The sequence below is a fragment of the Perissodus microlepis genome, chromosome 11 (genome assembly GCF_051167445.1).
Source record: "Perissodus microlepis isolate ML-2025 ecotype Zambia chromosome 11, ASM5116744v1, whole genome shotgun sequence".
In the NCBI taxonomy this organism is placed as follows: Eukaryota; Metazoa; Chordata; class Actinopteri; order Cichliformes; family Cichlidae; genus Perissodus; species Perissodus microlepis.
The window spans coordinates 19,473,363-19,500,187 of NC_140471.1; the positions used below are offsets into that span (position 1 = coordinate 19,473,363).

Sequence of the window (26,825 nt, forward strand, 5' to 3'; positions counted from 1 at the left end):
TATAAATGAACTATATAACGTTTATTAAAATATATAAAAGACAAAATACATATATGCATAATTATATCCATGATGAAATATGCATATAGAGTATAATAATTATACAGTAAAATGTGTTTACATATATATATTTTTTTTTATACATATACCAAGATATTTTTGCATTAAAACTGGCAGTGGTGATTTCATGTTCCCCCTCCCCCCCAAAAAAGGAAACCCCTCGGTCCACAGCAGGCCTCCGAGAGGAAATAACCCTCTGAAAAGCTTGAGAGCAGCAGCACCTTTACACCTGAGATCCATGTTTTGGAAAGGTCTCGCACAGAACAATACAACAATTCTGACAAATAGCTTCCATGAAGTATAATCAACAGCTTCAGGAAAGGAGGGGTGTTACATCAAAAGTCATCCTCTTTTATACTGGTACCATCCCGGCAGAAAATCTACAAATAACACTCACAGTGTGGCACACGATATCATCCTTGTGGTGCAGCATTATCTGTCACCAAGCCACACGCTCCCCTGGTACATCGAATCTCGGGATTTAACTGTTTAGCTTTCAGGAAGGAAATTAAAAGATCCTGGGCAGAAGAGTGAGACCCTCCCATGGGATGACATTTAGTCCTTGTGACTGGTGTGGTTGGCTGTGGTTGGTCCTGTACAGTTTCAGTCACTGCACGCTGAAAGCGGTCATGTCTGGTGGTAATGGTGGTAGTGGTGATGGTGGTGGTGTTCGTGATGATGGTGGTGCTCATGGCGCTGGACCACAGGAACCACAAAGCCAGGGCTTCCAGGAGGGACAGACACCTGCTCTCTCTCCAGGCCTGGCAGTACAGAGGGCACTGGGGGTGGCTGTTGGGGGTGGGACTGAGTTGGCAGAGGGGTTTTGGATGGGGATAGCGCCTCACGGCCTTTGGCCCTCAGGCGTTTACTGTGGCTGTATTGCAAAGGATGCTGGTGGTGGCCGGAGCTTTGGGCTTGGTGTGGCAAGTGGTAGACATCCTGACCTCCATGAGCTGCTGCGCTGCCGCTGTGGAGCGCCGTCTGCAGAGGAGGGTGGTGACCATGACATTTAGTGGCTTTACCACTTCCGCTTCCCCCATTGTTGCCTCCGCTACCCTTGGAGGTTCCTTTAGGGGACTTGACGAACTGTGCCCCTTTGCTTCGAGACTCGGTAGGATTGTAGCTATCACTGATGACCTGTGAGCGGCGCTGGTGCGCAACTTGGACTTCTGGTTCCTGGGAGCGCGAGCGGCTCTGGGAGCTGCGAGCATGAGCCTCCTGTGGAGGAAAGACAGGGGTGGTTCCTGACAGACAGGGCGGAGACAGAAATTAGTGTAGAGCAGCTAAATTAAAGCTTTTGTAAATACAATTACAATTTTATTTCTCTTCCCTCAACTTGCAAACAAGAAGGCTGCACGAAAACACAACAGAAAAGACATTTACCTTCAAATCTGGAGGTGTAGTTCTCTATACCAGCCAGGTCAAGGTAGTGATTCCTCCTCTCTGTGTTCTCATCCACACAGTAATGTTGACCCTCAGTGGCTGGTGGCTCATTACTCTGCCCTCTACTGTTGTAAATAAGCATGTGGGTGCGTTAAGAAATAAATAGCTAACTCTCAAGTTGAGTCAACACAGTGTACACAGGAAAGGTTTTAAAACAAGTGCTGACCTGATGTAGGACGATAGCCTCTTGTCGGCTGAACGACCCTCCTCTTGGTGACAGCGCTCTGATGAGGGAGAGATCAATAGTTCAGACAAGGGAAAACTATCTTTCCCATAGATTTGCCATATCTGTAAGCTGCTATGTATAAATCATAAGCCAGGCGTTGTAAGTGTTTGTATGGTTACACGTGAAACACTGGCCACATTTGTTGCTTCTGTTGCGGAAAATAATTCTAATAATGATAATCATAATGATATTACAACGATAATCTAAGTTATAATGCTGGTGCCATCTACCTGCCCCCGTTTCTCTTCTGTGGCTTCTGGGCTCTGGAGTGACAGTCAGTTTGACACGCAGAGTCTTGCTCTTGTTATGACAGGACTGATTCACAGAGGCATCCACCACATCATAGATGGTGTGCATCAAACTCGACATGTCCTACAGTGACAGATAAAACACTTTTAATACAGTTTCTAGTGCTGTCGTCTGACAGAATAACGTGTAAAAGGACAGACTATGAATAGTAAAAAGACACATGACACATGTAGAAGGCTCAGACAAGCACAACACAAAGGTAACATGATGCGAAGTAGCAGTGATCTCAACTCTGAATCTCAAAACACGTATAAGGTGCTTGGAATTTATAAAATATGAAACCAATAAATATATTATATGAATAAATATATTTAGAGGTATGCTCATCAGTACGTGTCACTATGTTGTCACATACCTCTTTAGTAACTTTTCCACTGTTGTCAAAGTCATAAAGAGTGAAGATCCACTCCTGGCGGTTGTCATCCTCCACAGAAACATCACACTCCAAATCCTGAGAATACAAACATTTAAATTTTTAGCAGTTGGTTGGCTTTAATCTCCATGTTTTTACCAATCCTAAGCACAGTAAGAGCATTGCATGCTCACTACTGCATGTCTGCAGTGTGCCAAAGAGAAAACACAGCAGCATTAATCACTGTGGTCAGTAAGTCCTTCAGCTATGACCTCTTTTAAGTCCTTCAACTTTCTACAGATGAGTCAAAAAATAAGTGTGGCCACCTTTCGGAGTTACCACTTTTTTTTTAACCAACTTGAAGTCAGAAGTATCAGGTAACATGTTCATAAATGGAAAAATAAACATCTGGAGTATAGAGCCTGCAGCAGTGGAGATGGAAAGCTGACACAGTGTGAATGAGCACGTGCATTTACAAGAGATGAGACCTCAGGGAAAGACAAAGCTCTTTATGGTTTCATGAAATAACCTCGGCTCACGTAACCAGTAGTGAACACCAAAGGGCAAATCCAAGCAGTTCTTTAAAACATGCAGGTCTAAACATTACAATATATTTATTGGTCCCTAAATTCAATCAGGATATGGTCTGGAGTGGTGTAAACCTACAGACAGATGTTCTGCCCACATGGAGAAGGCATGCCGCGGCAGCTTGAGCAGAGGCTACCTATCATCCATTTACTGCCTGCAGTAGATGTTTAAATAGCTTTTACTCACTAAAACACACAACTGGTTTACTGCTTTTGGATCTTAGCGTATGGCTTTTCATTTCTAACTGGGAAAAAAAAGTGTCATATGAGGCAACACTGACTCAGTGTTATATGCACTCGTTTAAAATGGTGTCTGAAGCTGTACGTGGCTTAGGCTGGAACGCCACAGTCCTGCTCTCATTAAAAAATCCAATGTCAGTCAAATTTATCCCAGTTATGTCCGTACACTAACCCACTCCTGCGCACATACTTTGTGATAAACATCTGAACTGTTGTGTATTTGTAAACGTGATCACATTACGTGGTTGAAGTGTGGTAAGTGTGGGTATGTACGGTGGTCTTGAGAGGTCAAGCGGACTGCAACTTAGGAAAACACCAGCAAATGCTGCAAAAGCACACAAAACACAACACGGGTTTTTCTGGGGACACAATAATGTGACGGGCCAGCTGGAGAAGTCACAGAAACCGAAATATTCAAAGGCTTGCAGAGGATTCATCGATGTTGTGTGGGAGAAAAAGATGCAAAGTATTATGTGTTTTAATCACATGATTCATATAATACTATAGATACATGCTTGCTGTTAGCCTTTACTGTTAGCTTGGCGCTTCTCCTGCAGTTATGTCATGTTATTGTGTCCCCAGAAATAATTGTGCTTCTTTTTGTAAATTTCTCTTTATTTATTTTGGGGGGGGTTTTTTATGGTTAACCACAACAGAGTAATGTCATAGTATACATACATCCAGGCTGATACGCTTCTTCCCCGAAGCTTTGGTTGCGTCTCTAAGTGTCTCCCTCTCGCCTTCTTCTGAGTGCAGGTACTGCAGGTAGCTTTCACAGCCCTCAGCCTTCTCTGGAGGCAGAACCACTGTTAACACAAGAGGACACATTTCAGTTAGACACAAACACACTGATTTCATTTCATTTCAAACATCCTCTTTAATCGGAAACCCTCACAAGCCTTTATCCTTTTTGTCTGGCTACAAGGTGTCTAAGCACGACTGTTTTTTCATTCCAAGGAAAATAGTGTTTCTTTTATGCTATGCATTTGCCTTAACCTACAAAATGAAGCCAAAGATCTGCGCTCTAATTGATGGCTTTTAACTGTTCCAGATGTAATTAAGGAACGCTTTTAAGATCTGCACGTGATACAAGGCTTGTTCTTAATAGTTTTATTACAGACGTTTATTTTGTAGTGGTGCTGTGCTTAGTCCACGTAGCTTGGTATGCTTTAATCAAAGCCATTAAAACCCAGCTCACTGCACGTTTTGCAAAAAATCACATCCAAAAAAATCTTGTGGAAAACTTGTAGTTTGACCACAAGCCAAATCAGTTGAAGCACATCCTTCTCCACTTACCCTCTAGGGGACAGTGTTGATCTGTGAACTGTCCTTCCTTCAGCTCACCATTTGGAAACTCCTGTGACAAGGAAACAAATTAGAAGAGAGAGAGGGAGCGGAGGAGGAGGAAGAGGAGGAGGGAGAGAGAGATGTAAGTGAATCTACAGTTCAGACCACAGACACAGAGAAACAAACAGTTCCAGCTAAAGCATTTCCTACTCAGATGAACGGGAGAGGGCTGGAGGCTCCAGCGCAGCCAAACACTTTGAACATCTGCACGCTTATTGTGTTTCACTGTCTGGGACACAGCAGGCCCAGCCACATCCAAGCTTTCAAGATTCCTCCAAGCCCTTCAAACAGATCCCTCACATCCATCAAAAAAAGACAAAAACCCCACCATGATGCACTTCATCATATGAGCTCTCTCTCTCTCAGCCAACCTGTTTATTCTCATCCTGCTTGACGCGACACCCACCGAGAAGCATTTGATGGCAGCTCTGAGTTTAGGGAAAAAAAAGTTTTGTCGTATTTCTCACTTGCGACTCGGCTCAGAGACGTTTGGTTTATGTAAAACAAACTTCACAGTGAGGTCTCAGCAACAGTTATTTTGAATGGAGAATAATTACCAGATGGAAATTTCCGTGCAGATAGGATGGGACTGATTAAATGCACAACTCTATAGCCATAAAACAAAAGCAGGGGAAAGGAGGGGAAAGGAGGGGGTGAAAAATATCCTGCATTAAACAGAACCACAATGCATTCATAAGCATCCTATATATGTTCAGGCACACTGAGGCAAAGGCAGCAGGGTGTCCATGCACACACACACACACACAGCTAATCTTTAATTGCAATTGGATTGTGGAAACAATGAAAATTAAGTGCAGCACAGGCCCTAAACCACAAGTATTTAAACAACAAATGATTCATCTTATTTACGTCATTCTCAGTACTCTAAGCTGCTCCACACACACTTTGAAATAAAATCACACCAGATTGAATCAAGGAGGCCCACTGAAATGAGGCAAATAAAAAACAGATAGATGCTAGAAAACAAAAGAACTCCATGTACCTTCAGCTGAACTGAGGCTCGAGCGGGAGTCTGAACATCTGCATGCGTTTAGGTGAACAAGCCCCCCCACCCTTTCCTCTCCCTTCCCCTTCCCCTTTCCCTCTTTCTGAGAGTAATCACAGCACCAGGGCCTGTGGTTCTATTTAACAATCTCCAAGCCTATGATTATTCCTCACTTCAGAGCATGATACCTCCAGCTTGTAATCTGGTCCTGACCTTCACCGCTAAAGGGGGAGCCCATTGAGTCTCAGGGTCAAGGCTTGGATACCCCTTGCAAATTGGCCACAGGAGACACTGAGAAAAAACAGCAAAAAGAATAGGAGTCGAGCCTCGGGGTGGGGGAAGAAAGGGAGGCAGGAGGTGAGGAGAAAGAAAGAAAGAAAGAGGAAAGCGGGTGCAAAGGAGAAGAGAGGAGGAAGGTGAACAAGAGAGACAAAGATAAGAGAAGCGAGAAAGCAGATAAGCGTCGAGGTAAAGGAGGAAGCAGTTTGGGAGATAGTGCCTATCTGTTGCTTACTCCAGTCTCTGGGAGCTCTGGGGGAGGGACGGAGGTGGGTTTTTAGAGGCTCTGGAAGGCTTCTTTGAGAGGTGGAGACAACTGATACCAATCCCTGGGCACCAAACAGGAAGGACTCTTTAATCATCAAAAGCACACACTGGAAACAAAGCGTATATGTATCCATAGACAAAAAACAAAACAGTTTCCATCTTTTGTGGTTTCTGCAGCCAAGTTGTTGTTTCCTCTCTGCACTGGATGCTTTTATCTCTCCTCTCTGTGCTCAGTCCCATAATGAAGGCCAGTATGTAAGGAAGAGGGAGTTCACACAGAGACACTGTTCTGTAGCTCAGAGGAACATCAAAGACAACCACCAATTCCTCCCATCCTCATCCCCATGAGGGTGCGAAGCAAGGTATGAGCACCTCCAAATGATTCAGCCTTAAATCCAATGAAACTAAATTAATCAACCAGCTGGTCTTTAATTAAAAATCACATATTGGGATGCATCTCGCTGAGTGCAAAATGAGGGAACCAGCGGGGCTTGGGTTGAGCACATGGCTCCCCTGACTACCACCACCACTATGCTCATTATATCTATGGGGGGAGCTAATCAGAGAGCAGGCTGGGGCCGACCGCAGTCTGCAGTTTAACGTCCAAACACATGGCATCTCTATCCCCATCGCCCACAGTGTCGGGCTCAAATCTGCCCACCACATGTGTAATTAACTGCTTTCTGGCATCTAGCAGCTCTCATTCTTTAACTGTCAGATCACAAACTGCTCTGCAGCCTGCGGAAATCTGTTAGCATTTTGGAGCAAAGTGTTCCTCATTTTTCTACCAGTGGTGTACACCTGAAATCCTTGAAGTGTGTCGCATTGGGTATGGAGGAAATAAAATACTAAAAAAAGCCAACACTGCATGTGCAGAACTGGCACTTCAACAGGAATGACAGGGAAATGATAAGGTATCAGATCTCAGTTTTCTTTAAAAAATGCATTGGAAAAAAAGCAGCGACAGTGTTCCATGTAAACAGATTCTGTCTCCCAGACACCTTGACATAAGAGACAGAAAGAAAGGTGTGTGATGTTTGTTCCTGTTTAATGCAGCAGTTCTGCCAAGCTTCCCTAAAGCCTCAGCCTACTGCCAGACTTTTATGTGGGATAGGGTAACCAGGGGATGCTTTCATAGCTCCCTACCAGGTGACATCAGACATCCCCCAGCAGCCCCTCTCTCTCCCTCTCTCTCTCTCTTGCAGCCTGCCTACCACCCATCCTCCCACTGGAAAACAGTGCACATCTTTGTTCTCACATCACTCCCTCTAGCTCACCCCATAAATATAAGTGCACACACTTCTTTTAGTCAATTCTTTAAACCATATGATGCACAAGTGCTTTTGAAAACTGCGTCTTAAAAAACACGAGGCTAACATGATTTTTTTTTTTACTCAGTTCCTCTCTCCTCTGGGTATTCTATATGGAAACTCGATCTGATGTCTGCATGTGTTTCCAAGTATAAACATATGGAAAAATACAAAACAGGATACAGTCTGTTTCCTCGTGTATTTTTGAAGTTGTGTGGTTTTCTGAACTCCTCCAGATTGCTTTTTTTTTTTTTTTTTTTAAATATAATTGGAATAAAAGTTCTCTATGACATTCACAGTTTGTGGAAACACAAAGTCACCTCGAACTGACACAGAAAGGCTTCATAGCCATCAGCCAGCCAACATTCCTGCTATTAATTGGAGATGACTGCTGGGTTCTCTGCTAATGAAAATGTGGACCGAGTAGAATCAACATAAAGACGGGAGCACCAGCTTGTAAACAAAGTGGATTTTCTTATGCATACCGGAGGATGAAACTAGAGGAGTGTGGGGCCATTGAGAAATAAAAGCCCTCCATTCCTGAAGAAAACCAACCTGGCCTTGACTCAAAACCAGATGTGAGCGGTTTTACTGAAGAGAGGCAGAGTAAAAGAAGGGGGGGGGGGGTTGTTCCTACAATAACGGGAGTTAAAAGACAAAAGATCAGTTGCACAACTCCCTGCCTCCTTTCTTGCAAGACAGTAAAAGAAAAATAAGTGTGTTACTTTTTTGATGGCTGGAACAAAAGGGTCTTTTTCTTTTTTGTTTATCTGACCTCTGGTTTCAATCAAAGTCAGTGACATTATGCTGCTCAGAGTCAACAGAAGCATTTTACCACAGTTAGCATTGTTTATACTAATTTCAGCCTGCACGATAATTATCTTCAGGACCGCAGTATTTTTGCATGCTATCATAAACGAGCCAAAAACAACTGTTTGTTCTAAGTTTGAAATGAAAACACCATCTGATCAAGTTTCAGTTACCAGACGGCTAAAATTTGCCTTTGTCTACTAATTATCTATCAGCGTGCCCTGACACGTCTTTCTCTGGATGGAAATGAGATCAGAGCAGAATGCCATCCTGTCATCTGGACTAGCCCGGGCACAGATATGGCAGTTTCATGGTAGCGGGATGCTCTCCGAGGTCAAACAGGAGGCAGAACCTCTCCTTTGGCACAACATGAATCGCTGGGGCGAAGCCTCGTCTGTCCTACTATAACAACAGCTGTGGTGAGAGATGAGCATGCTTGCTTGTCTATGTAACAGCAGCATGTAAACCACTGAAAGTCACCCAGTCCCCTTCAATCAGGATATACTATCTCTTAAACTCTCCCCTCCTCACCCCACCGCTGATCTTTCTCTCGCTTTGATTGTGACCTGGTGGATGGCATAAACAAAGATTAGCATCATTGGCTGGCCACCCTGCATCTGTCACTAGCGCTGTAATCAGCTTGCCTTCATTAAAGTGAGCTTTGATAGGAGACTGATGTAATGGAGTGCCCTTCTCTCAGCTGTCACACAGGCAGCTACTGTAGGGACTTGGAAACCATGTGCTTCATACCAGTGACTCGATCAGTCTTACAGATCTGGGTTAGGCGAATGTACTAAATAGTATTCATAGTAGATCACGACACTGTTCATGTAATTGATCCGAGAAAACATAATGTGGCTATGATGGTTCAATATGTCCAACACACAAAAAAGTTGCCACCGCACACATTCTCACTGCACCCTCAGAGCAGAACTCTGCATTACAACACTGACAGACTCTGCCACAAGTAATGCTGCTTCATATTTTTGTGAGTAAAGACTTAAATATTTTGTGTCTAAACTCTGGTCCAAGGGTAAAGTCTTTACCCCCGTTTGGACTGTTAAAAAATTAGGAGACTCATTCATTTAAACCAAGCAGAACATTAAGTTTGTACCATAATGCTTTCCCAAAGATTTAAGGAGTCTTCAGGAATAGTTCTACAGCTTCTTGAAGGACATTTAATCCTCATCATTGGATGTTGGCTGTCTTTTCTTCTGTTCTCAGTCAAAATGATCCCACACTGTTTCAGAAATGTTGAGGTGCAGGCTTTGGGGAGGCCAATCCATGACTGATAGTGTTATATTGTGTGTTTTTTATCCAGGTATGCTTTTACTGGACTGGCAACATATTTGACATAATGAAGCTGTTTCCCAATCAAATATTTTTTAGATGTTACTGTATGGTGAATCAAAATCTGATGATACTTTTATATGTTCATAAGTTACACTTTAACACCACTCATTGAAATACAGTCAAAAACCATGCCAGAGCCTCCGCCATGTTTTACAGATGGCTGTAGACACTCACTGTTGTATGACTGACCGAACCACAAATTTTACATTTGGAGTCATCTCTCCATAACACCCATTGCCACTGATATTCAGTGAAGTTCTTGTGTGATTCGGCATATCTTAGCCTCTTCTCCCCATTTCCCCTTCTTAAGGGGCTTCTTGACACCCACCCTTCTACTGAGACCATTTCTGATGAGCAGTAGGTGGATAAACTGAAGGGCATCTCACAGGTCCCATGCCAGGTTTTTTTTTTTTCAATTGTTAAAGGACATGACTTTCAAACATTGTTAATCTGCTATAGTTAGCTTTTGGGTCTTATACTTGTTTGTCCTCTACCTGTCCAAGTTCCTAAAACATTTTGAAGACACGCTACACACCATGCAGAGGTATGCCAAGTTTTCAGCTAATAGTTCATGCAAATCACCTTATGTCTGTGTCTGCCTATCTTATGTCTTACGAGCTTTTTTATTTTTGGCTTTTTTCTTTTGTAGATTAAATTAAGGAATTCAGAATAAATTTTATGTTTCTAGAACATGCTGCTAGTAGGCAAGTCCCTAAAAATTCAATTTAAAACTGGTTCTTTGCTAAGCCTATGTGTAGACACAACACTGGTTCATCCCTTGAGTTAGGTGCCTTTTTCATAAAAACAAATTCATAAACATTTCTCTCAAAATACTCAGGTACAAGGACTAGACCAAAAATAAGTAAAAACACAAAAACAAAAACAGACAATTTAAAGCCAGAAAAATTTTGAAAGATCTTCAGAAAGCCTGCAGAACTATTGCTCAAGACAACTTTAAAAAATGACAAGAAAGTCCAGTGGCTTAAAAGCAAAGTGGAAAGAAATAAGGGGTGGCTCAAGACATTTGCACATTGCTGTAATTAAGACTTTTGTTGTTTGTTGAGGACAGATATTCAAACCACCTTCGCCTACTGTGTTAAAAATATGAAATCCAGGGCTGGAGCACTCTTCATGACCAATTAATCGTGCTTCTTGTTAAAAATTTTCCCTGACCTTGAGATGATCCAGTTCTCATATTAAAGTGGGGAGATTTTTAATAAAACAATCAAAGGAATCATTCATCTTTTTCATCTTTTACTTTGCAGCACCAGATATTAAGAACACACATAAACTAGACAGAGAACACACAGCAAGCAATATTTTGAGCATATACGCACAGCCTGACAAACAAGAAAACAAGAAGGAAGCGAGTTCACAAGGCACCGGCATATCAAAGTCAGCGTAGGACTCAAACAGGATGTTCCTGTGTTTCTGGCCTCCATGTGAAATTCTGTAAGCTCCTGCACAGGCCCCTGGCTCTTAACCTCGGCCAATGGGGAGCTCGTCCAGGCCGATAAAGCTGAGAGGATTTGTTCCACATTCCACAGGCCCTTTAAAAAAACACAGAGGATCTCAGAATGCCAGGTTGTGGGTGAGGCAACTGGGACGCCAATACCATTATGGTCCAAAGGTAGCTACTCCATGCAAGTGTCCAGCTGAGCTTGAAACCAGCTGCAATGATCTCATGTAGCCAGGGGTTTAGTACATCAGCAATTCAGACCGATTGTCTGTCAGTTACAGTGAACAAGTGAGCATGTCTCCGTCTTGTCTGCTTCTAGTGGGCAATAAAAACACGTCAACACAATCACTCTCATCCGTAAGAGTGCTTTTTGTGTACTGTACACCGTGTCAGGTTTCCAGCTGTCTGTCTAGCAGTGAGATGTCAGTTGTAATAGCTCTCACCTGTGAGATAACCACCGACACACTGTTTTCGCTGCTCATTTTGCTAAGCTGCAAGAGATTTGAGTCATAGCATTGAAAACCAGACCCAGCAGTTCATAGGGGCGAGGCTCTGCGGCTGGAGGCTGGTGGAGCTACAGGCGTTACAATGCTCCTGTGGGTGACTGAGAAATGTAAACAAATCATGTTGGGTAAGGACAGCTGCACACCAGTGGTTAAGAGCAGCAACACTGCTTTACATGTAGCATGTCTCTCAACCTGTTTCGTCTGATGCACTCCCTCAGCTGTATCAGTCAAGCTCCAGTGCATCTTCATCACCACCCGTCAGCTCTCAAAAATGATCTCATGGATTACAAAATGAGTGTTACGTGGATACTCTTATAGAATGTAGTGTTTATAGGTATTTGAACAATGTATTTAATCCAGCAGTTTTAATCACTTATTTTAACTATTTATTAATTAGTAATGCTCAGTGCTTTTACCGCTTAGACCATCGCCTTTTTATGTTTAACGTTTGACTGCTATTGCAACTGTTTTTCTGTTCATTCATCTCTACTTTTATTCAACCCTGCATTTGTCTGTCAGCTATTTATCACTGATTATCTACAGATTGGTTATAGAGACTGTAATAGGAAGATGGCCATAGATGGGACTCCGGTAACATGTTGGTTTAGTCCACGAATTGCAAAAAACTGTTATGCAGGGAGAAAATTAGTTATACACAACTAGCCTACATTGAATCAGCTCTGGGTTAGGTTGCTAGATCAGAAATTTGCTGGACACAGGAATGAAGACTTCTAACACTTACCATAATATGGTCCAGTATGGAATATATTATGGACCATGGTGTTCCATAGGCTGCATGGTATGTACTTAGCACTATGTAATATACAAATAAAACACTACAATTTCAATGACAGAAACTGCAGCACAAATGTGATTATTGGTCAGACAACTGAATTAAAAATCCTTCAAAAGGGACCAACACCACAAACACAGTCAAGAGGTCCAGTTTATTAAGTCGAATTAGGAGGGGAAGGTCTAGCAGACATATAGTAGCCTAACTGGTACCCACTTGACACTCAAAGTAACTTAAAAGTGGGCTATAAAAAAAACCTCAGGCACCTGTAGTTTTTGTCACTACACCATTCGAGTTCTGTGCAGATTTGCTGACTATTTTTCAGTCACTCTCAAATACAGCAGCCCAAGATGTTGTGGCTCTCCTGCTGTTATTATAAAAGCTTGTGGTGTGGTAGATCAGCCATCTGCTGGTTTCCTGTATAGGTCGTCCAACCAAACAGAAGCTGGTTAAAGGTCAAAACCAAAAATTTCCAGTCCAGCAGTTACTTATTCCGATGTCTTTCAATGTAACTTACAAAGAAAAGTACAGATGGATATGAGTAGCCACAAAAAGAAGAGCTTATGGAGTCGGGACCAGTCGATTCTTAACACATCATTTTGGAAGGTGTATTAGGCAAACAGAGACGAAGGTCTGTTGTAGTGTATTATCAGTGCATCAAAACTCCAGGGAGATTCCGGCTTGCAGGTAAGAGACAGACAGAATCCTGAGCAAAACGCAACAAATGAGGGAAGAAGAAGGCGGAGCCTCTAAAAACCCATCTGCTATAGTCTAACCTAACTACTCTACAGACACGTTTGCCAAACCTCAGGTTCTAGGCGACACCACTTATTTGCATAATTGGTACTGTGCTCTTTACTGTGAGATATTTAAGGCTTGAGGCCCTCCTGTTCTCTGCAAAAACGTCCTGGCTTTGCAGACTGTGGTACAGTTTTTGACACTAAATACAGTATCTTAATCTGACATGCTGAAAAAAGTAGCAGCAGCTTATTCATAGTGGATGCACCCCTTTTATCTCCTTTCTCTCTTTGCTGTTGTGTAACTCCCCCTGACTGTCCTGTACCGCTGTCTCCTCCAGCCAGCAGCGATTGCCAGTCTCAAAGACCACAAGAATTCTTGACACTGCAAGAACAGGCTTAAATCCAAGCTGTGAAGTTCCTCACAGGCCTGGAACTGGACAGGGGGTCATCCCAGGGTCAAAACCAAATGTTTTCCTGAGGATTCCTAAAAATACACTCCTGCTGGGCACAGGAAGCAGAGGAGACTCCATGATCTTGAGATGATGTGAAGGAAGCCCGGCTATGTGAAATGGACAATTGCCAGTAAGTCACTGGCTGTGATGCTATGGCACGTGAGACGCAACCTCTTTTGAAAAAGAAGTAGAAAGTTGCAAGCTGAAGAGGAACAGATGAGATACTGAAAAGAGAAAGTAGCACATGGGCTAATTACTGATGCACCAAAATCATGCAAAGCTCATTCATATTTCTGTTGAATTATTCTCAAAGAAAATAATTGGTCAAAAAAAGTAAAAAGGATATGAGGGTATGCATGTGATGAATTGCTCTTGAAATCACAGCTACACGACAAGAATATTAAAGCCTCGTGGTGCAAACCATGAATTATAATTTTTACTTGCAACACATCACAGAAATATGCCAAGTGCAGATTCTTAGACCACCATCAGCGAGACTTAACATCTGCATGTCTTCTTTTTGGACTCAGGCTGCCATGTGTGCACTTTAGTGACCTGACAGACTAGCTGTGTTTCTGAAACACTGTTCCCCAGTGTGAAATTCTGAAACGTAATTCATCCATGGCGCAAGCAGAGATCAAAAGGCTATGGTGCAGAGGGCAGCTTAGCTCAGCTCCACCTCCATCTCCAGCTTAGCTTTTTTGCTGCAGAGTGCACGAAAACTGGTGCTTTCATGGCCGTAATATTGGAAGGTCTACAGGGCCGCGGAGGAGCCTGCACTTAGCTTAGTGTTAGCTTCCTTGTGTATTCTTATCTTATCTCCGATATAAAGCTACAAGCCCGATGGAGTCTTGCTCTCTATCATGCAGCAAGTCCGAAGGCAGTCCACTTGAAGCACTAAGTGTGACACTTAAAAGTCTGATAAAAGTTCTTTAAAGGGGATTTATGCTTCAAAAAGCAGAAGGGTGCTGATGTGCAATAACACCTTAAAAGCTATGAGATAATGAGGCGCTACCAGGATAGAGCAGCTCTAAAAGCCTTGCAAGCATGTGACAGTGGGGGTAAAAGTTCAGGTGTTCTGATACACTGGCATTTTTTGAAATGATAGGATCAGTTGGGCCCCTATCAGCATGAAGAATTAAGTGCTGGTTATAAAGAAAGATCCTGCGGAGCAACTGCACGAGATATTTCTGATGTTTTCATGCATTTCCAAGTCTCCTGTTGAGATTATTTTGCAACTTAACTCACTGTATTTGGGCTTTTTTAATACTTGAGGAACATCACATTCTGCTACACTTGTAAGCTCTTCTGTAAAACTGTAAGACACAAAAGGCAATGAGCGGCAATATCGTGAAATGATATCAAGATTTAAGAAAGTGTGTTTTCTTTTAGATCTGCCTCCTGTGAGCAGATTGTGTCTCTGAAAAGCTCTCAGTGAGGAGGGGCAGGCATCTCATGGAGAACTGCTGTTTATTTGAAATGAGCCTTTAGGTAAACATGTTACATGGCACACAGGGCTCAGGTCAGCTTTTGAAGTGGACGGGCTCGGGAAAAAATGGGTGGGGGAAGAAAAGAAGGCTGCCTTCAGAGGAAATAAGAACACAGGCCTCTTTCAGCAGCATTTCATCCTCTCCCTCCTTTTCTGTCACATATAGAAGGAGCACAAAAGGTGTGTGGGTATATAACCAATGCATATTGTGAGAACCGCTGAGCTCTCATTTCTTCTGAACACATGAGCAGAATCATCCTGCAGTTTTTTGTTTTTATGTTTTGTTTTGTTTTTTTCAAAATTAAATTACCACCAATGACAAAAATAACCACTTCCTTTAAATGGGGACTCACTGAGGGTTTTGATGACGGGAACAGGTTTGGGTAACAAAAGCACGTTTGCAGCCATCCCCCATCAGAGAGGAATGCGTTGTGCAAAAGGAGGGCCAGGCCTGTGCTGTCTGCAGAGCCTGGATCCAAGCTTTGAAGCTGCTAGTGTGTTTCAACAGCTAACCACTTTCAGATGGGGCTGTGGCATTTTATGAGCTGAGTAATAGCGATACCTACACATGTGCAGGGTTGGGGTCCCAAAGAGGGGAAGGCTCAGCTCAGAGAGAGAGGAAGACTCCTCGGGGGTCTGGGTTAGGCTGTGTTTGAAAAAAAAAGAATAAGGATTTGGTAATTCCTATGTACAAATTGAAGACAGGAAGGTGGATAGTTTTAAAAATCTGTTCATCAGTGAGAACAATTCTGCTATAAATTCCACCTTTTTCAAGTTACCTTGAACATCTTAATGAAACTTGAATGAACATGAAACAAAATCGTGGTACTACCCAACGTAGCATGTGTAACACTGAGCATAATGGATTACTACAGTGCTTGATCTATGCATAAAGAATAAGCTCACCAGCATACTCTTGGTCTTTTTTGTTTTTATGGATGGTTACAGGAAGCCAGGGTATGTGGCGTGTGTGGTGTTTCACTCTGAAGCCTCAAACCCAGCAGGGTGTCAGGTTCATGAATGCGGTGCAAGGATGAAGTTTCGACACATTAAGCTGCGACCCTGAAGGATGTTTATACAAGAGCAACACAGAAATTGAAGGTAACAAGAGACAAAAGGAGGCGTACACTGCATCGCATCATGAAAGGTGTTAATCAGCCCAAAACTATTCAGCTATACTTTGTATGAATGCCCCCCCCCCCCCCCCCCCTTTTCAATGCATTGATATTCCCACAACTCTGTTTCTTGTGATGCCCATCTTAGTTCCCTCTATGATTATCTAACATAAAAGTCATCTCTACATTTGATATGTATGTATTAGGACAATTTTCGACTGGCTGAATTTAATACATAACACACTTCTTTCCTAAAGAGTAATCTCCTGTCTTCTTTAAGCAAACAACCAAAACCTCAGACTTCCTTTGTGTCTTAAAACCTCAAACAAAACTAAATGTTGAAGAGTAGCAGATCTGGAGTGTCCTTTGTTAAGTTAAACACATATTCAGGAGCTTCTCACATCCTCCCCAAACGTATCTTGTGCACTACATTTAGCTAAATATGTAATTATAACAATGCAATCAATTAACAATGACAGAATACAATAACACTATGGGCAACCATAACTGAAAAAATATAATATTCCCCTGGTTGCTTTAAGGCTTGCGAAATGAAGTCCACTTGGAAAAGAACAGGGGTTTATGTGGAAACATACCTTACACACTAAAATGTAATAACCTTTGAGTCTCCCGGTGTTTTACTTGGCTTGGAGAGCACTAGATCAAACACACACTTGGATCCAGCAGCCTTTGCCAAAAATGTCAGCGCTAAGCACTGGATTCCAGCTTCAGGTATTTTCTTTCCCCTGGCAGGGATCGGGGGTAAAGACACCCACCAGCATTAACCCTCACCAGCGCTGCCCCAAACAGCCACCAGCACACTACCCATGATGTAGTGGAGGCGAGGTCTCCCTGCTGTCATCGGTGACCATGCATTTCTAGCTCATTGAGTGTGAAGGAAAAACCTGTGCTTCTTTCAGAAAGGTGAGATTTTACTGTAATCAATTTGTGTAAATCTCTCATTAATATAATGAAGAGAAAGCACTGATGGTGTGGCTGAGATTTCACTAACCACAACAGTGCTTCTGTCCAAAAGTGTGAAGATAAACAGTCCAATAATGAAGAAAATGAAATGATTGTAACTTCTTTTGTCTTAAAGAAAATTTTATTATTTTTGATGCCATCAAATATAACCAGTGGGTAAAGCTGTGTGTGAAGCCTGCTTACAACTATTTATTATGTACTTATGGAAGCTGATTTAGGTATTTTGATGACACTATTTGTAAAGGTATGCTCTTACTCATTCAGTGTGACTGTTTCTTAGCAACAAGAGTGGAAAAAAGAGCTGAATAGCTTAATTATCACAACATGGTGACTTCCCAGACAAACATGAGTATTTCATGTGAATATTATTTAATTATTTATGTTGAAGTTGTTAGGTTAAGAAAAATCGCAAATATTTCTGGATGGCTTTTTTTCGCCTTTTTCCCGTCTTCCTCACACCCAACTGATCGCAGATCCTTGTGCCTGATTCTGCTGGAGGTATCTTCCTGTTAAAAGGGAGTTTTTTCTTCCCACTGTTGTCAAGTGCTTGCTCACAAGGGGTCATCTAATTGTTGGGGTTTTCTCTGTATTATTGTTAGGTCTCTAACTTACAAAATGAAGCACCTTTAGCCGACTGTTTTTTGACAGTCTTAGACAGCTTAACACATAGTGAGAGGCTTCTATTCTATGTTCACATTAGTGTAATGACAACTTAAGTGAGGTTATATTCACTTCACCTGCCTCTCCTCAGCAGACAGGGGAAGTTTGCTTTGCCAGCACACAGACAAAGCAGAGTGGAAAAGACTTGACTCAGCTTGGTTTTCTGGATTGACTGTTAGATGGCAGTACCCAGTACCAGGTACCTTTTTAGTAGCTACTTGGCCAGGGTTCCAACTGAGCCGAGTCGAGCTGAATATGCAACATCAACAGACTGCACGCCACTGTGTGACTCACTAGATGAGTCATAAGAGTTACTCCTTCACAAGAATCAAACCTGTCATTTTTGAAACCCGACGACGAGGGAAACGGCTGCACACAAACCAGCACTGTGGTCCAGCAACAAAGTGCAGACATTTAGCATTGGTTTAGCAGCATGTATGCTTGATATCATCCATTGTTGTGTCGTGCTTGTGTCGCATAAAAAGTATGTCAAGGGACTTTTGGGCTGTGTGTGTGGGCTATAATGACCTCACCCACATTGAAGTGGTACTCAGTTCTAATGGAAACCGAATAGAGCTGAGTTGAATAGCTGTTTGTGGAAAAGAGGCAAAAGGAAACCATGTTCCCTGAGTTCCCTGAGTAAACTCCTGTAATTAGCACAGTTGACCTAAGCAGTAGACCCAGCCATCCATCCATGCTCAACATGGATGATGCTATTTGTATGTTTTAACTTCACTCTTCTCCACAGCCGGCTGAGGGTCTAACAACAGTACAAGCAAGAGTAACCCACAGACCGGTCGTACCACATGTCTTTGACACTGCCCCCATCTGACAGCAGACGCTCTCTGTGGGCAGAAAGGCAGACTATAGCTGCTCACAGATTTCCAAACCACAACCACCACTAAACCACGATTTTCCCCATCATACTGTGTTGTGGTGTGGGAGGTCACAGCAGGGTCTATAGGATGATTTTGTTATCTTGCAGGGTAAATAAGTAAATCGCTAAATAAGCCATACACAAAGAAGTGGTTAGGCTCTATCCATGAACTTGCTGCAGCGGCGTTTTTAAATGCAATAAAACAGGCATTGCGCTATATTGCCAGTGATGGATGAATGACTGTACCTTGCAAGGAGCAAAACAAATCCTGCTTTTCCTTGCGACTTTACTACTGGAAAGCAGTCAACTTGGAGTGATGTCACCCGACTTCCAAAGTAAAGGGAACGCAGCATAAGTGCTGGCAACATCGGCCACTTGGTGTGGCTACCTCGTAGGCTTTACACAGATTCACCATAGAAGTATAACTCAGGTGTTAAACCCTAATGTCGTAATCTACACCATAACCTTGCGTGCACTTCTCTCGAAATTTATCCACATGTCACACTGACAGCCTGCACAGGTGTAAATACTGGTAATGACATTGGCCACTTGCATAGTCTATATATATTCAACAGAGAAGTATACATGAAGCAGTAGGGAGGGATTCAGGCTACTTTTTTTTTTTTCTGTTTTAAGACTTTACGTTAAGCAGGTTGAATGCTGAATATAAATGTATTGTTCGAACAAGATTGGTCATGGATGTGCAGTAGATAAAGAGCTTGAATTTTAATAATGCAGAACCTGTATTAATGCATAGTTAAATGTGGCTTGGAGACTTAAGTGTTTTGAATGGTCAGCAAGACTAGAAAAGCTCTTTATAAATGTTAGTTATGTCCATAGAGAGACGAGAGTTTGATTTATCGTCGCAATAAAATCTACACAAATATTCCTTCAAGATTAAGGAGTTTTTTGTGACTCCAAATCTGTTTAGTAAAATGCATTTTTAAAACAACCGACAGGAAGGATCTATAGGGGCCCATAGCTCATTTTTAGTCCCAGTATCCCCTAATAAGATTAATTTGGCTCTGGTTTGTGCTGACAGGGTGTAAATCAGTATGTAGCGTGTGTTTCTTTTTTCTTTTGATGGCAATAAAGAGTTATTTTCATGAGCATTGGCCACAAGGGAATTACAGTAAAAGAGAGCAAACAAGTACTTCAGACAAATATCGTCAGAAAAATAAACATTCAATTTACTAACAGTGTTGTAATGTCTTTCTCCATTAGACTCAGGCCACGCATGCCACTCTGTAGCCTTTTATTCGCTCACAAATATACAGACACACAGGCAAAGCCATGTGGGGGTGCACACCTATGCGCTCAGATATGAAAGAAAGTCTAAAACAAGCACGTCGCACTTGTGAGAAGGGTCAGAGCCAAGCAGGTGATGATGTTTACACTGACAGAGGAGTGAATGTTCTGAGCAAATGGCAATCAGTGTAGGAAAAACCAAGAGAGTAGCTTGATTTACACGTTGAACACTTTTACAAGTTAATGTGGGAAGCAAGCTAAGATAAGATCAATGGTACACTTCTGTCTCCCTAAAGAAAGCAGTGAAGAAGGCAGATGAGGCTCTCAATTACCCCCCTTCCCCCACTACCTTTAAAACCCTCAAATATCTCCCTTAAGAAAAAACAACACCCGTAAACTCTATTCCTCCTCCTTGTACTCTTTTCCTCTTCCCTCCCTACCCCCCTTCCCACCACAGCCCCTCTCCCTGCTCCAGGATTTTTGCTGTACAAACCAGGAACAGATGTCTGCTGAGGCCGTGCTGAAAGACCCCGCTGTTCTGGATGCCAGCCACATGCTTTTCATTCAGAGATGAAGGCTCACAGCTCGCCTTCTTGTGAAGCCAATTTTTTTTTAAAAAAAAAAAGAAAAAGAAAGAAAAAAAAAGACGGGGTGGAAAAAAACAAACTAAATGCCTTCAAGTCTCTTCAAAAGCACATATACAAGCACACCTTTTTTGTCCCCTCTCCACCATGTATTGTTCCCTGCTTGTGCCTCATTCTAGGATGTTTTCCTCTTCATTCGTGGACTTAGATGACGGAAAAGCAAAAGATAAAAAAGTCACGAGATGCTGCTGACAAAAATATTTCTTGAAAGAAGTCGAGGACTTCAGGAGCTGCACACACAAATGTATCCAGTATACTCACAGCCGAAGCAAAAGTGATCTCCCTTTTAAAAACTTGCCCCCGTGTGCCAAAAAATAAAGTGTTATTTAGTGTCATAGTCTTAAGATTACACAGATATCCCGGCCTCGGATCCAAATCAAATACTGCTAACTCAAAATTAACGTGGCGACTAGAAGATATACCCAAATGCCCAGCGGCAAAACTGCCCAAAGAAAACATCCATTTTGAGCAGGATCACCAAATGAGTATGTTATATAAGGGGAAAGTCTTATTCATGAATTCCGAATTGAATGTTAAAAAAACATTAGCTTACAATTAGTTTAGTGAGCTGCTTGGGAAATTCGCTCTTAAACCTAATTTATTGTTGAGGGGTGAGCTCTATGTAACTCTTTGTAAGTCAAAATAAATTTGTGTCTTGGAGCTTTTGGCACATCGTTACATCCAGCTAAATCCTGACTGAATCTTTTTCTTTTTTTTAACTTCAAGTGTGATATTATTAACCTTTCAAAGTGGCATAATAAAGCTCTTTGTTGTGGAGTTTAAGATGTTGACACACTCCTTCTTTGGAGGCCGCAGCTATGGGAAGTTTTGAGACAAAAGGTGGTGCTGAAAAGCTGAATTAGCCTGTCAATATTTGGGCATTCAAGCATGAGTGTTTGAAGCTCCAACGTGAAGCACAGTGTGTGTGTGTGAGAGAAACTGTGGATGTGTTGGTGTTCCTGGAAGCTTCACAGAGCTTGGAGGTATCTTACATATTTAACAAGTGCAGATTAGGGTAATTTATTATGTAGTGGGGTGGGTAACTTTTCCGCCAGGTTGATCTCACATGTAATGATTAAACATCACACGAGGTGCTTCAAAAGAGAAAACTCATCGTGAACACCTGCACAGAAGTGTCAGTATCTTGACTGTAGGATGAGCAAAGTCATTGCGCTGAATCGCTCTCTCTTTGTCCCCTAATGCCGCACTTCAAGGAGACTATAGGATTACACTGAAGAAACGGTACAGCTGCAATCATGAATCATGGTTTGCAGTGATATCAATATTTAAACAGGTCTTTAAATCCTTTGATCCTTTCTTATTTCTTCCTGGGGCACGGCGATGCATTCACACTTTGCCGGAGTTAAAAAAACAAAACAAAACAAAAATCCTGCTTTATTGAAGAAATTCAGACTTACACAGACTGACGATGGGAACATGCATGTTATGAGGTTTTTGGTTTGTTTTTTTTTCTTTCTGGTAGCACACTATCCCCCAGCCCATCCCCCAGGACGGGGAAAAGGGGAGGTGGGATAGAGGAGTGAGGGTTCGGAGCCTTCGCTGATATCAGAGCCCTTTTATAACTCCCAGTTCTGTGCTTTGAAGTCGCAGCCAGACAACTCAGGAATTCTACTCCCCCGTTTGACAATGAGGAGGGGGATGGTCACAGCTCTGCCGTGTGTTTAGCCAATCTTCTCCTATATGAAATCATAAGGAATTTTCAACTGTCTCTGCAGCTCATCAGCCAGAACCGTGTGACGAAACTTCTATCTGGCATGAGGGTCATGTGCAAAAACACTGAGGTGGGGGGAAAAAACATGTCTGCAATGAATTAAAAAAAAACTCCCAACAATTTCTAAACACATTAAATCATCATTGCTGTTTTTCTGTTTGCTCGGACCTGTTTAATCCAAACTCCAGACATCTAAGAAGCCATAATCCAATAATTACAACTGGAAATGTGACAGAGTAATCCGATCCCAGCGAAGAATTAATTAGCAGAATGTGGGATCAAACAGGGAAATGGTGTGAGCGTCTGATAGCAGAGATAAATTTTATCTTTGAGGAAGCTCTGTCTTGTAGGTGGGGAAATTATAAAGCATTAAAAGGGTCTCCAGGGACATTTCATATCTTTACAGGAAAGTTGGTTTAGGCCCATTTTTTAGCAGCATGAATGGAGCTTCCACTTAATATAAGCAGGCAGTTGCATGCTCTATCTGGAATACAATACTGAGGTGAAACTCAAGATATGATCTAGTATAATTTTCATACCTGACTGTGGTTTATTTAGTAGTTTATATTCTGTATTCTGCAGTTCACTTTTTTTTTAGATTTATAAGCATACATGTTTATTTAGTTTTACAATTACATCTACAACATACAGAAAAATATTAACTATCCAGTACTAATAAGTAACAAAAAATTCTACTTTCCTAAACACAGCAGTTCAACAATCAAGGATATCCAATGGGAACAAAAACAGCAGCCACCAAAAAACAGTGATCGCTCACATCTCTATACAGAAATCGCCAAATCCTCAAGGAAGGTTTAGACGCCAAACTGTAACACAGAAAGGATGCAAATTGATTCTTTTAGTCACTTTCTGACATAAAATAACCACTACCAGATTACATTTTACCACAAAGACCCATCGAGACCATTATATGCAATGACTGTGCTTGAATCTATCTACCTTCTCAGTCCACATGGAGGTAGTTTCAAAGAAAGCATGAAAAGCAAAGGGTTTGCTAGTTATATGCTAACAGCCATCCAGTTTTGTGGTGTGATTGAGCCACTAATGCAACCAGCTAATAGCACAAATAAATCAGGGGTATGACTTTGATAGAAGTGAGGGAGGGAGCCACCTACTAATAAGTGCCAAGCTTATGCCTTTGGTGGTTTTCCTTCAGGGGAGTGTGAACTCAGCCTCCTCTGAAGCCGAGTAAAGTTCTCTTTAATTTGCCTTGAGTGGGTGGTTTATAGCCCTGATATAATCCATAACTCTTCCACTATTACAGCCACCTACCTCACAGATTGTCTGTGCCGCTGTGTGAACTTCTTGCAGTTTCTGTCTGAGAGCCTGAGACTCTCTAGTACCCCTCAAAAAGGTACGCTAATTGAAGTGATGTAATGTTATGCCACAGAGGGCTGCCCACTGGGAGCCGCGCTAGAATAGGAGGCACTGAAGAAAAAGACACAACCCGAGTCACGATGCCAGCAGCCACAAGAGCAAACTTTATATCCCTCAGTCTGAGAAATGACTACCTTTCCAACCAGCCTGTGTGTGTGTGTGTGTGTGTGTTTGGGTCTGAGTTGCTTTGCCAAGCCGCTTCACTCATGGCTGTCATAACCCATCCAGCAATGTTGGCAGGGGAATAACCGCTGCAGTGTTGTGCTGGAGCCAGACATGACAGAAAGAACAACAACCTACAACTCTGCGAAGACATCAGCATGTCTTCACACATGCCTGTGAATACAGTTTGCCTCCACTTAAGTCAAGAAGTTCTTAGATCAGCTTTCAGGGGAAAAAGAAATGTAACAGCTCTTAAGTGCCTGACAGACTCATCCCATCAGCAAATTCAAGCACACACAAAAACACCTGGCAGGCATTCCCCCCTCCACAATAATGAATTTTGTGTAAACTGTCAAACATATATAATGAGCACGCAATCCACATCCTAAAATTTCAATCAATAGATCACCTTAGGTTTGAAGAAAGTAAGAAAATAATAAGTGTAGTATTACCTGCATGTTCTTCAGCTTTTGATCCGCCGCGCTGTACCTCTCACATTCCTCCATCCCTCTCCGGAGGAAGGCGTTCACCACAAAACTGTCTCCTGAGACGCGGAGAATACACAGCGATTAGCAGGTACAAATCTCAGGCTAGTCCTGCGGTTTATCAGACCGTTACCATTTACAAACCATTACGCAAAAATGATGTGCGTTTATCCTCACCTTCAGGGTTCTCTCTGCGCTTGCACGCTACGGATCACGACGCACGAGGATGTAAAAGAGACACTAGTTAGTTTTTTTTAGGCTACAATATTCAAATTGTGTCATTTCGCTTTATTTTTATTTATTAATTTATATATGTATTTTGCTGTCTTACCGTGTTTTGACTGAAGTTTGCCCATTCTTTAAATCCCTGTTCCCTGGATCAGTAAATGTACTCCGAAATCCGCCACTTCTTACTCTACATGATCACATTGTTTTTAGTTTAGAAAGAAGAAAAGTCCAACTTCATCCAAAGGTGCGCACATATATCGCGCTATCATTGAATCATTGCTTGTCAGTGATGAGATGATCTGATAAAAATCGCTAAAATGATCTGTAAGCGGCTCAGGGTGCGCTCGCAGTCTGGCTCCCAGCTTTACTCCCGTTCAACTGATGTGAAACTGCTTGAACGCAACAGAAACGGGAGAGCGGGGCGTCAAGCTCGCAGAAGAAGAGAGGGACACTTCTGGTGCAGGCTTTTACAAAATAAAACACACCATTGGTGCAAGTTGAACTCGGTTTGAAATAGATTTGATCTACCATGTATACACGCATGCGTGATAAGGTTTTTAAAATGGAAATGTTGCCTACTCTGATATTAGATAGGCTCGTGGTATTTCTTTTAATTGATTGGTGTTAGTTTATTGGTTTTTGTTGCTATAACTGGTTATCATTTATAATGATTATTATTTACAAGAGTTGATTATTCTTATTTATTAAAGGGATAATAAAATGAAATTATCTCCAATACCCACCATTATCCAGGTCAAGTCACCCCCAACCCCCTCCCTAATTCAGACAAAACAGCTCTACAGATCACACCAAATCTCAGCGTGTGTCCAAACGTTTTGTTTTTGTTTTTTAATTTAAGACAGTATGCTATGATATTGCTTTTTTTATTGGAAATGGTATTTATTCCACTACTGAATACAAAAAACTTGTGAGTTATTTCAAAATGTCATCTTGATAATGGAAAGTTTAAAGTTGCTTTCGAAGAAACACGTTCCATACACTTTGTATTTTGTATAATTTCTCCTTTCAATAGTTTTTCATTTTTCCTATGTTCTCTTAATACAGCTGTAACACACCTCTACTTTGAAAAGTCAATTCCTTTTCCGGTTGCAGGTTATGTCTCTCTTGACGTGTTAAACAATTATTGGCAGTTCATGAGCAGTTGAAAGCTGAACCACGTCCTCTGTTGGTGTCATCTTCCTTTTGACTCCATTCATGTTTTTTTCCCTAATTCATTTCTTGTAGGTTCATATTTATGGCAAATACCTTTCATTATTCTGTCATTTGTAGTTCTGTTTACACCAGAGCTCAGTTAATAACTGAATAAAAAAAAGTGAATTATCTCCAAATAGCCTTGTGGTTATAAAACCTTGAAGAAAATTGTTGTAGCACAATTATTGCTGGACTATTTTACTACTTGCAGATGCTCTGGGTTAGTGTCGTGAATGATTGAGGATCAGTGTTAGGTGGCATATATAGTTTGTTTGGTTTGTGGGAATACGGATAGGCTTCCTATTGTCGTTTCCAGTATTTGTTTTTCATATATGCACAGCAGATGCCAAAGATAACTATTGTTTATTGAAGACAGCCAGGAAGAACATGTTGTACTTCAGCCCAGCAGACTTCAAAAGCTCCTCAGCACTTTTATAGTTTGTTTCCTTTGGCACAATGTTAAAAGAGCCCAATCGCAGGACACATTCCACGCGCTATATAAATATTAATTTACTACAGCAATGTCTCGCTCAGTGTGAAGCTAATGTTTCTGTTTTGTAAATGTTCCTCGGTCGTGCAAATCCTTTAAGAAATCAAGAAAGGTGTTACTTTGATCTTTTGCGTGGAAACCTAGACACAAACTGTTGTGATACACTCTGCTGACTCCTCCACGTGCTGCTGTCACATCACAGTCGTGCACTTAAACCTTGTTGTTGGAGAGCTGCGTGGATGAGCATGTATTCTCAGAGCCACTGAAACATGTTATTCTTTCTGAGGGTGGTACTGTATGATAGCGTCCCAGTTTTACTGCCATACCTTTAATGTGCAGCAGTATAGCTCTTTCTATCAGTGTGACTGCTATATGACTCCTCAAAGACACAGAAATCTTAGATCACTGTCTGCGGTTGACAGGACGAGTCGACATTTGCATAGCTCATTGATGGCAGCTTCCTTTGATCCTACTTGCTGCGCCTAATTATCACAATTTCTTCATGCAGCCCAGCTCCCAGGATTCAGTCTCTTTACAAGGTATCTCTCCTTCATCCTCGTTC

The 26,825-nt window shown here is 41.9% G+C and overlaps 1 protein-coding gene across 2 annotated transcripts; it reads right to left on the reverse strand.

The window, feature by feature from the left end:
* nkd2b (NKD inhibitor of WNT signaling pathway 2b) lies at positions 1-24,935 on the reverse strand. Of its 2 annotated transcripts, none has more exons than XM_084943761.1 (10): positions 24,665-24,935; positions 24,511-24,537; positions 24,301-24,392; positions 4,514-4,574; positions 3,896-4,023; positions 2,394-2,489; positions 1,960-2,101; positions 1,670-1,727; positions 1,444-1,565; positions 1-1,304 (listed from the first exon to the last, which is right to left on the reverse strand). In XM_084943761.1, the coding sequence occupies exons 1-10, from the start codon at positions 24,687-24,689 to the stop codon at positions 688-690; spliced, it is 1,368 nt and encodes a 455-aa protein (XP_084799887.1). In that variant the 5' UTR covers positions 24,690-24,935; the 3' UTR covers positions 1-687. The 2 variants fall into 2 exon arrangements, with proteins under 2 accessions (XP_084799887.1, XP_084799886.1); XM_084943760.1 differs by having other exon boundaries at positions 1,444-1,568.
* Positions 24,936-26,825: the final 1,890 nt, after the last annotated feature.

Coding starts and splice junctions, on each gene's coding strand:
- nkd2b (XM_084943760.1), bottom strand. CDS start 24,689: ATGGGCAAACTTCAGTCAAAACACG. Junction 2,490..3,895: donor AGAAGCGTATCAGCCTGGAT/GTATGTATACTA, acceptor TTGTATTCTCAG/GATTTGGAGTGTGATGTTTC. Junction 2,102..2,393: donor GTGGAAAAGTTACTAAAGAG/GTATGTGACAAC, acceptor CTGTCACTGTAG/GACATGTCGAGTTTGATGCA.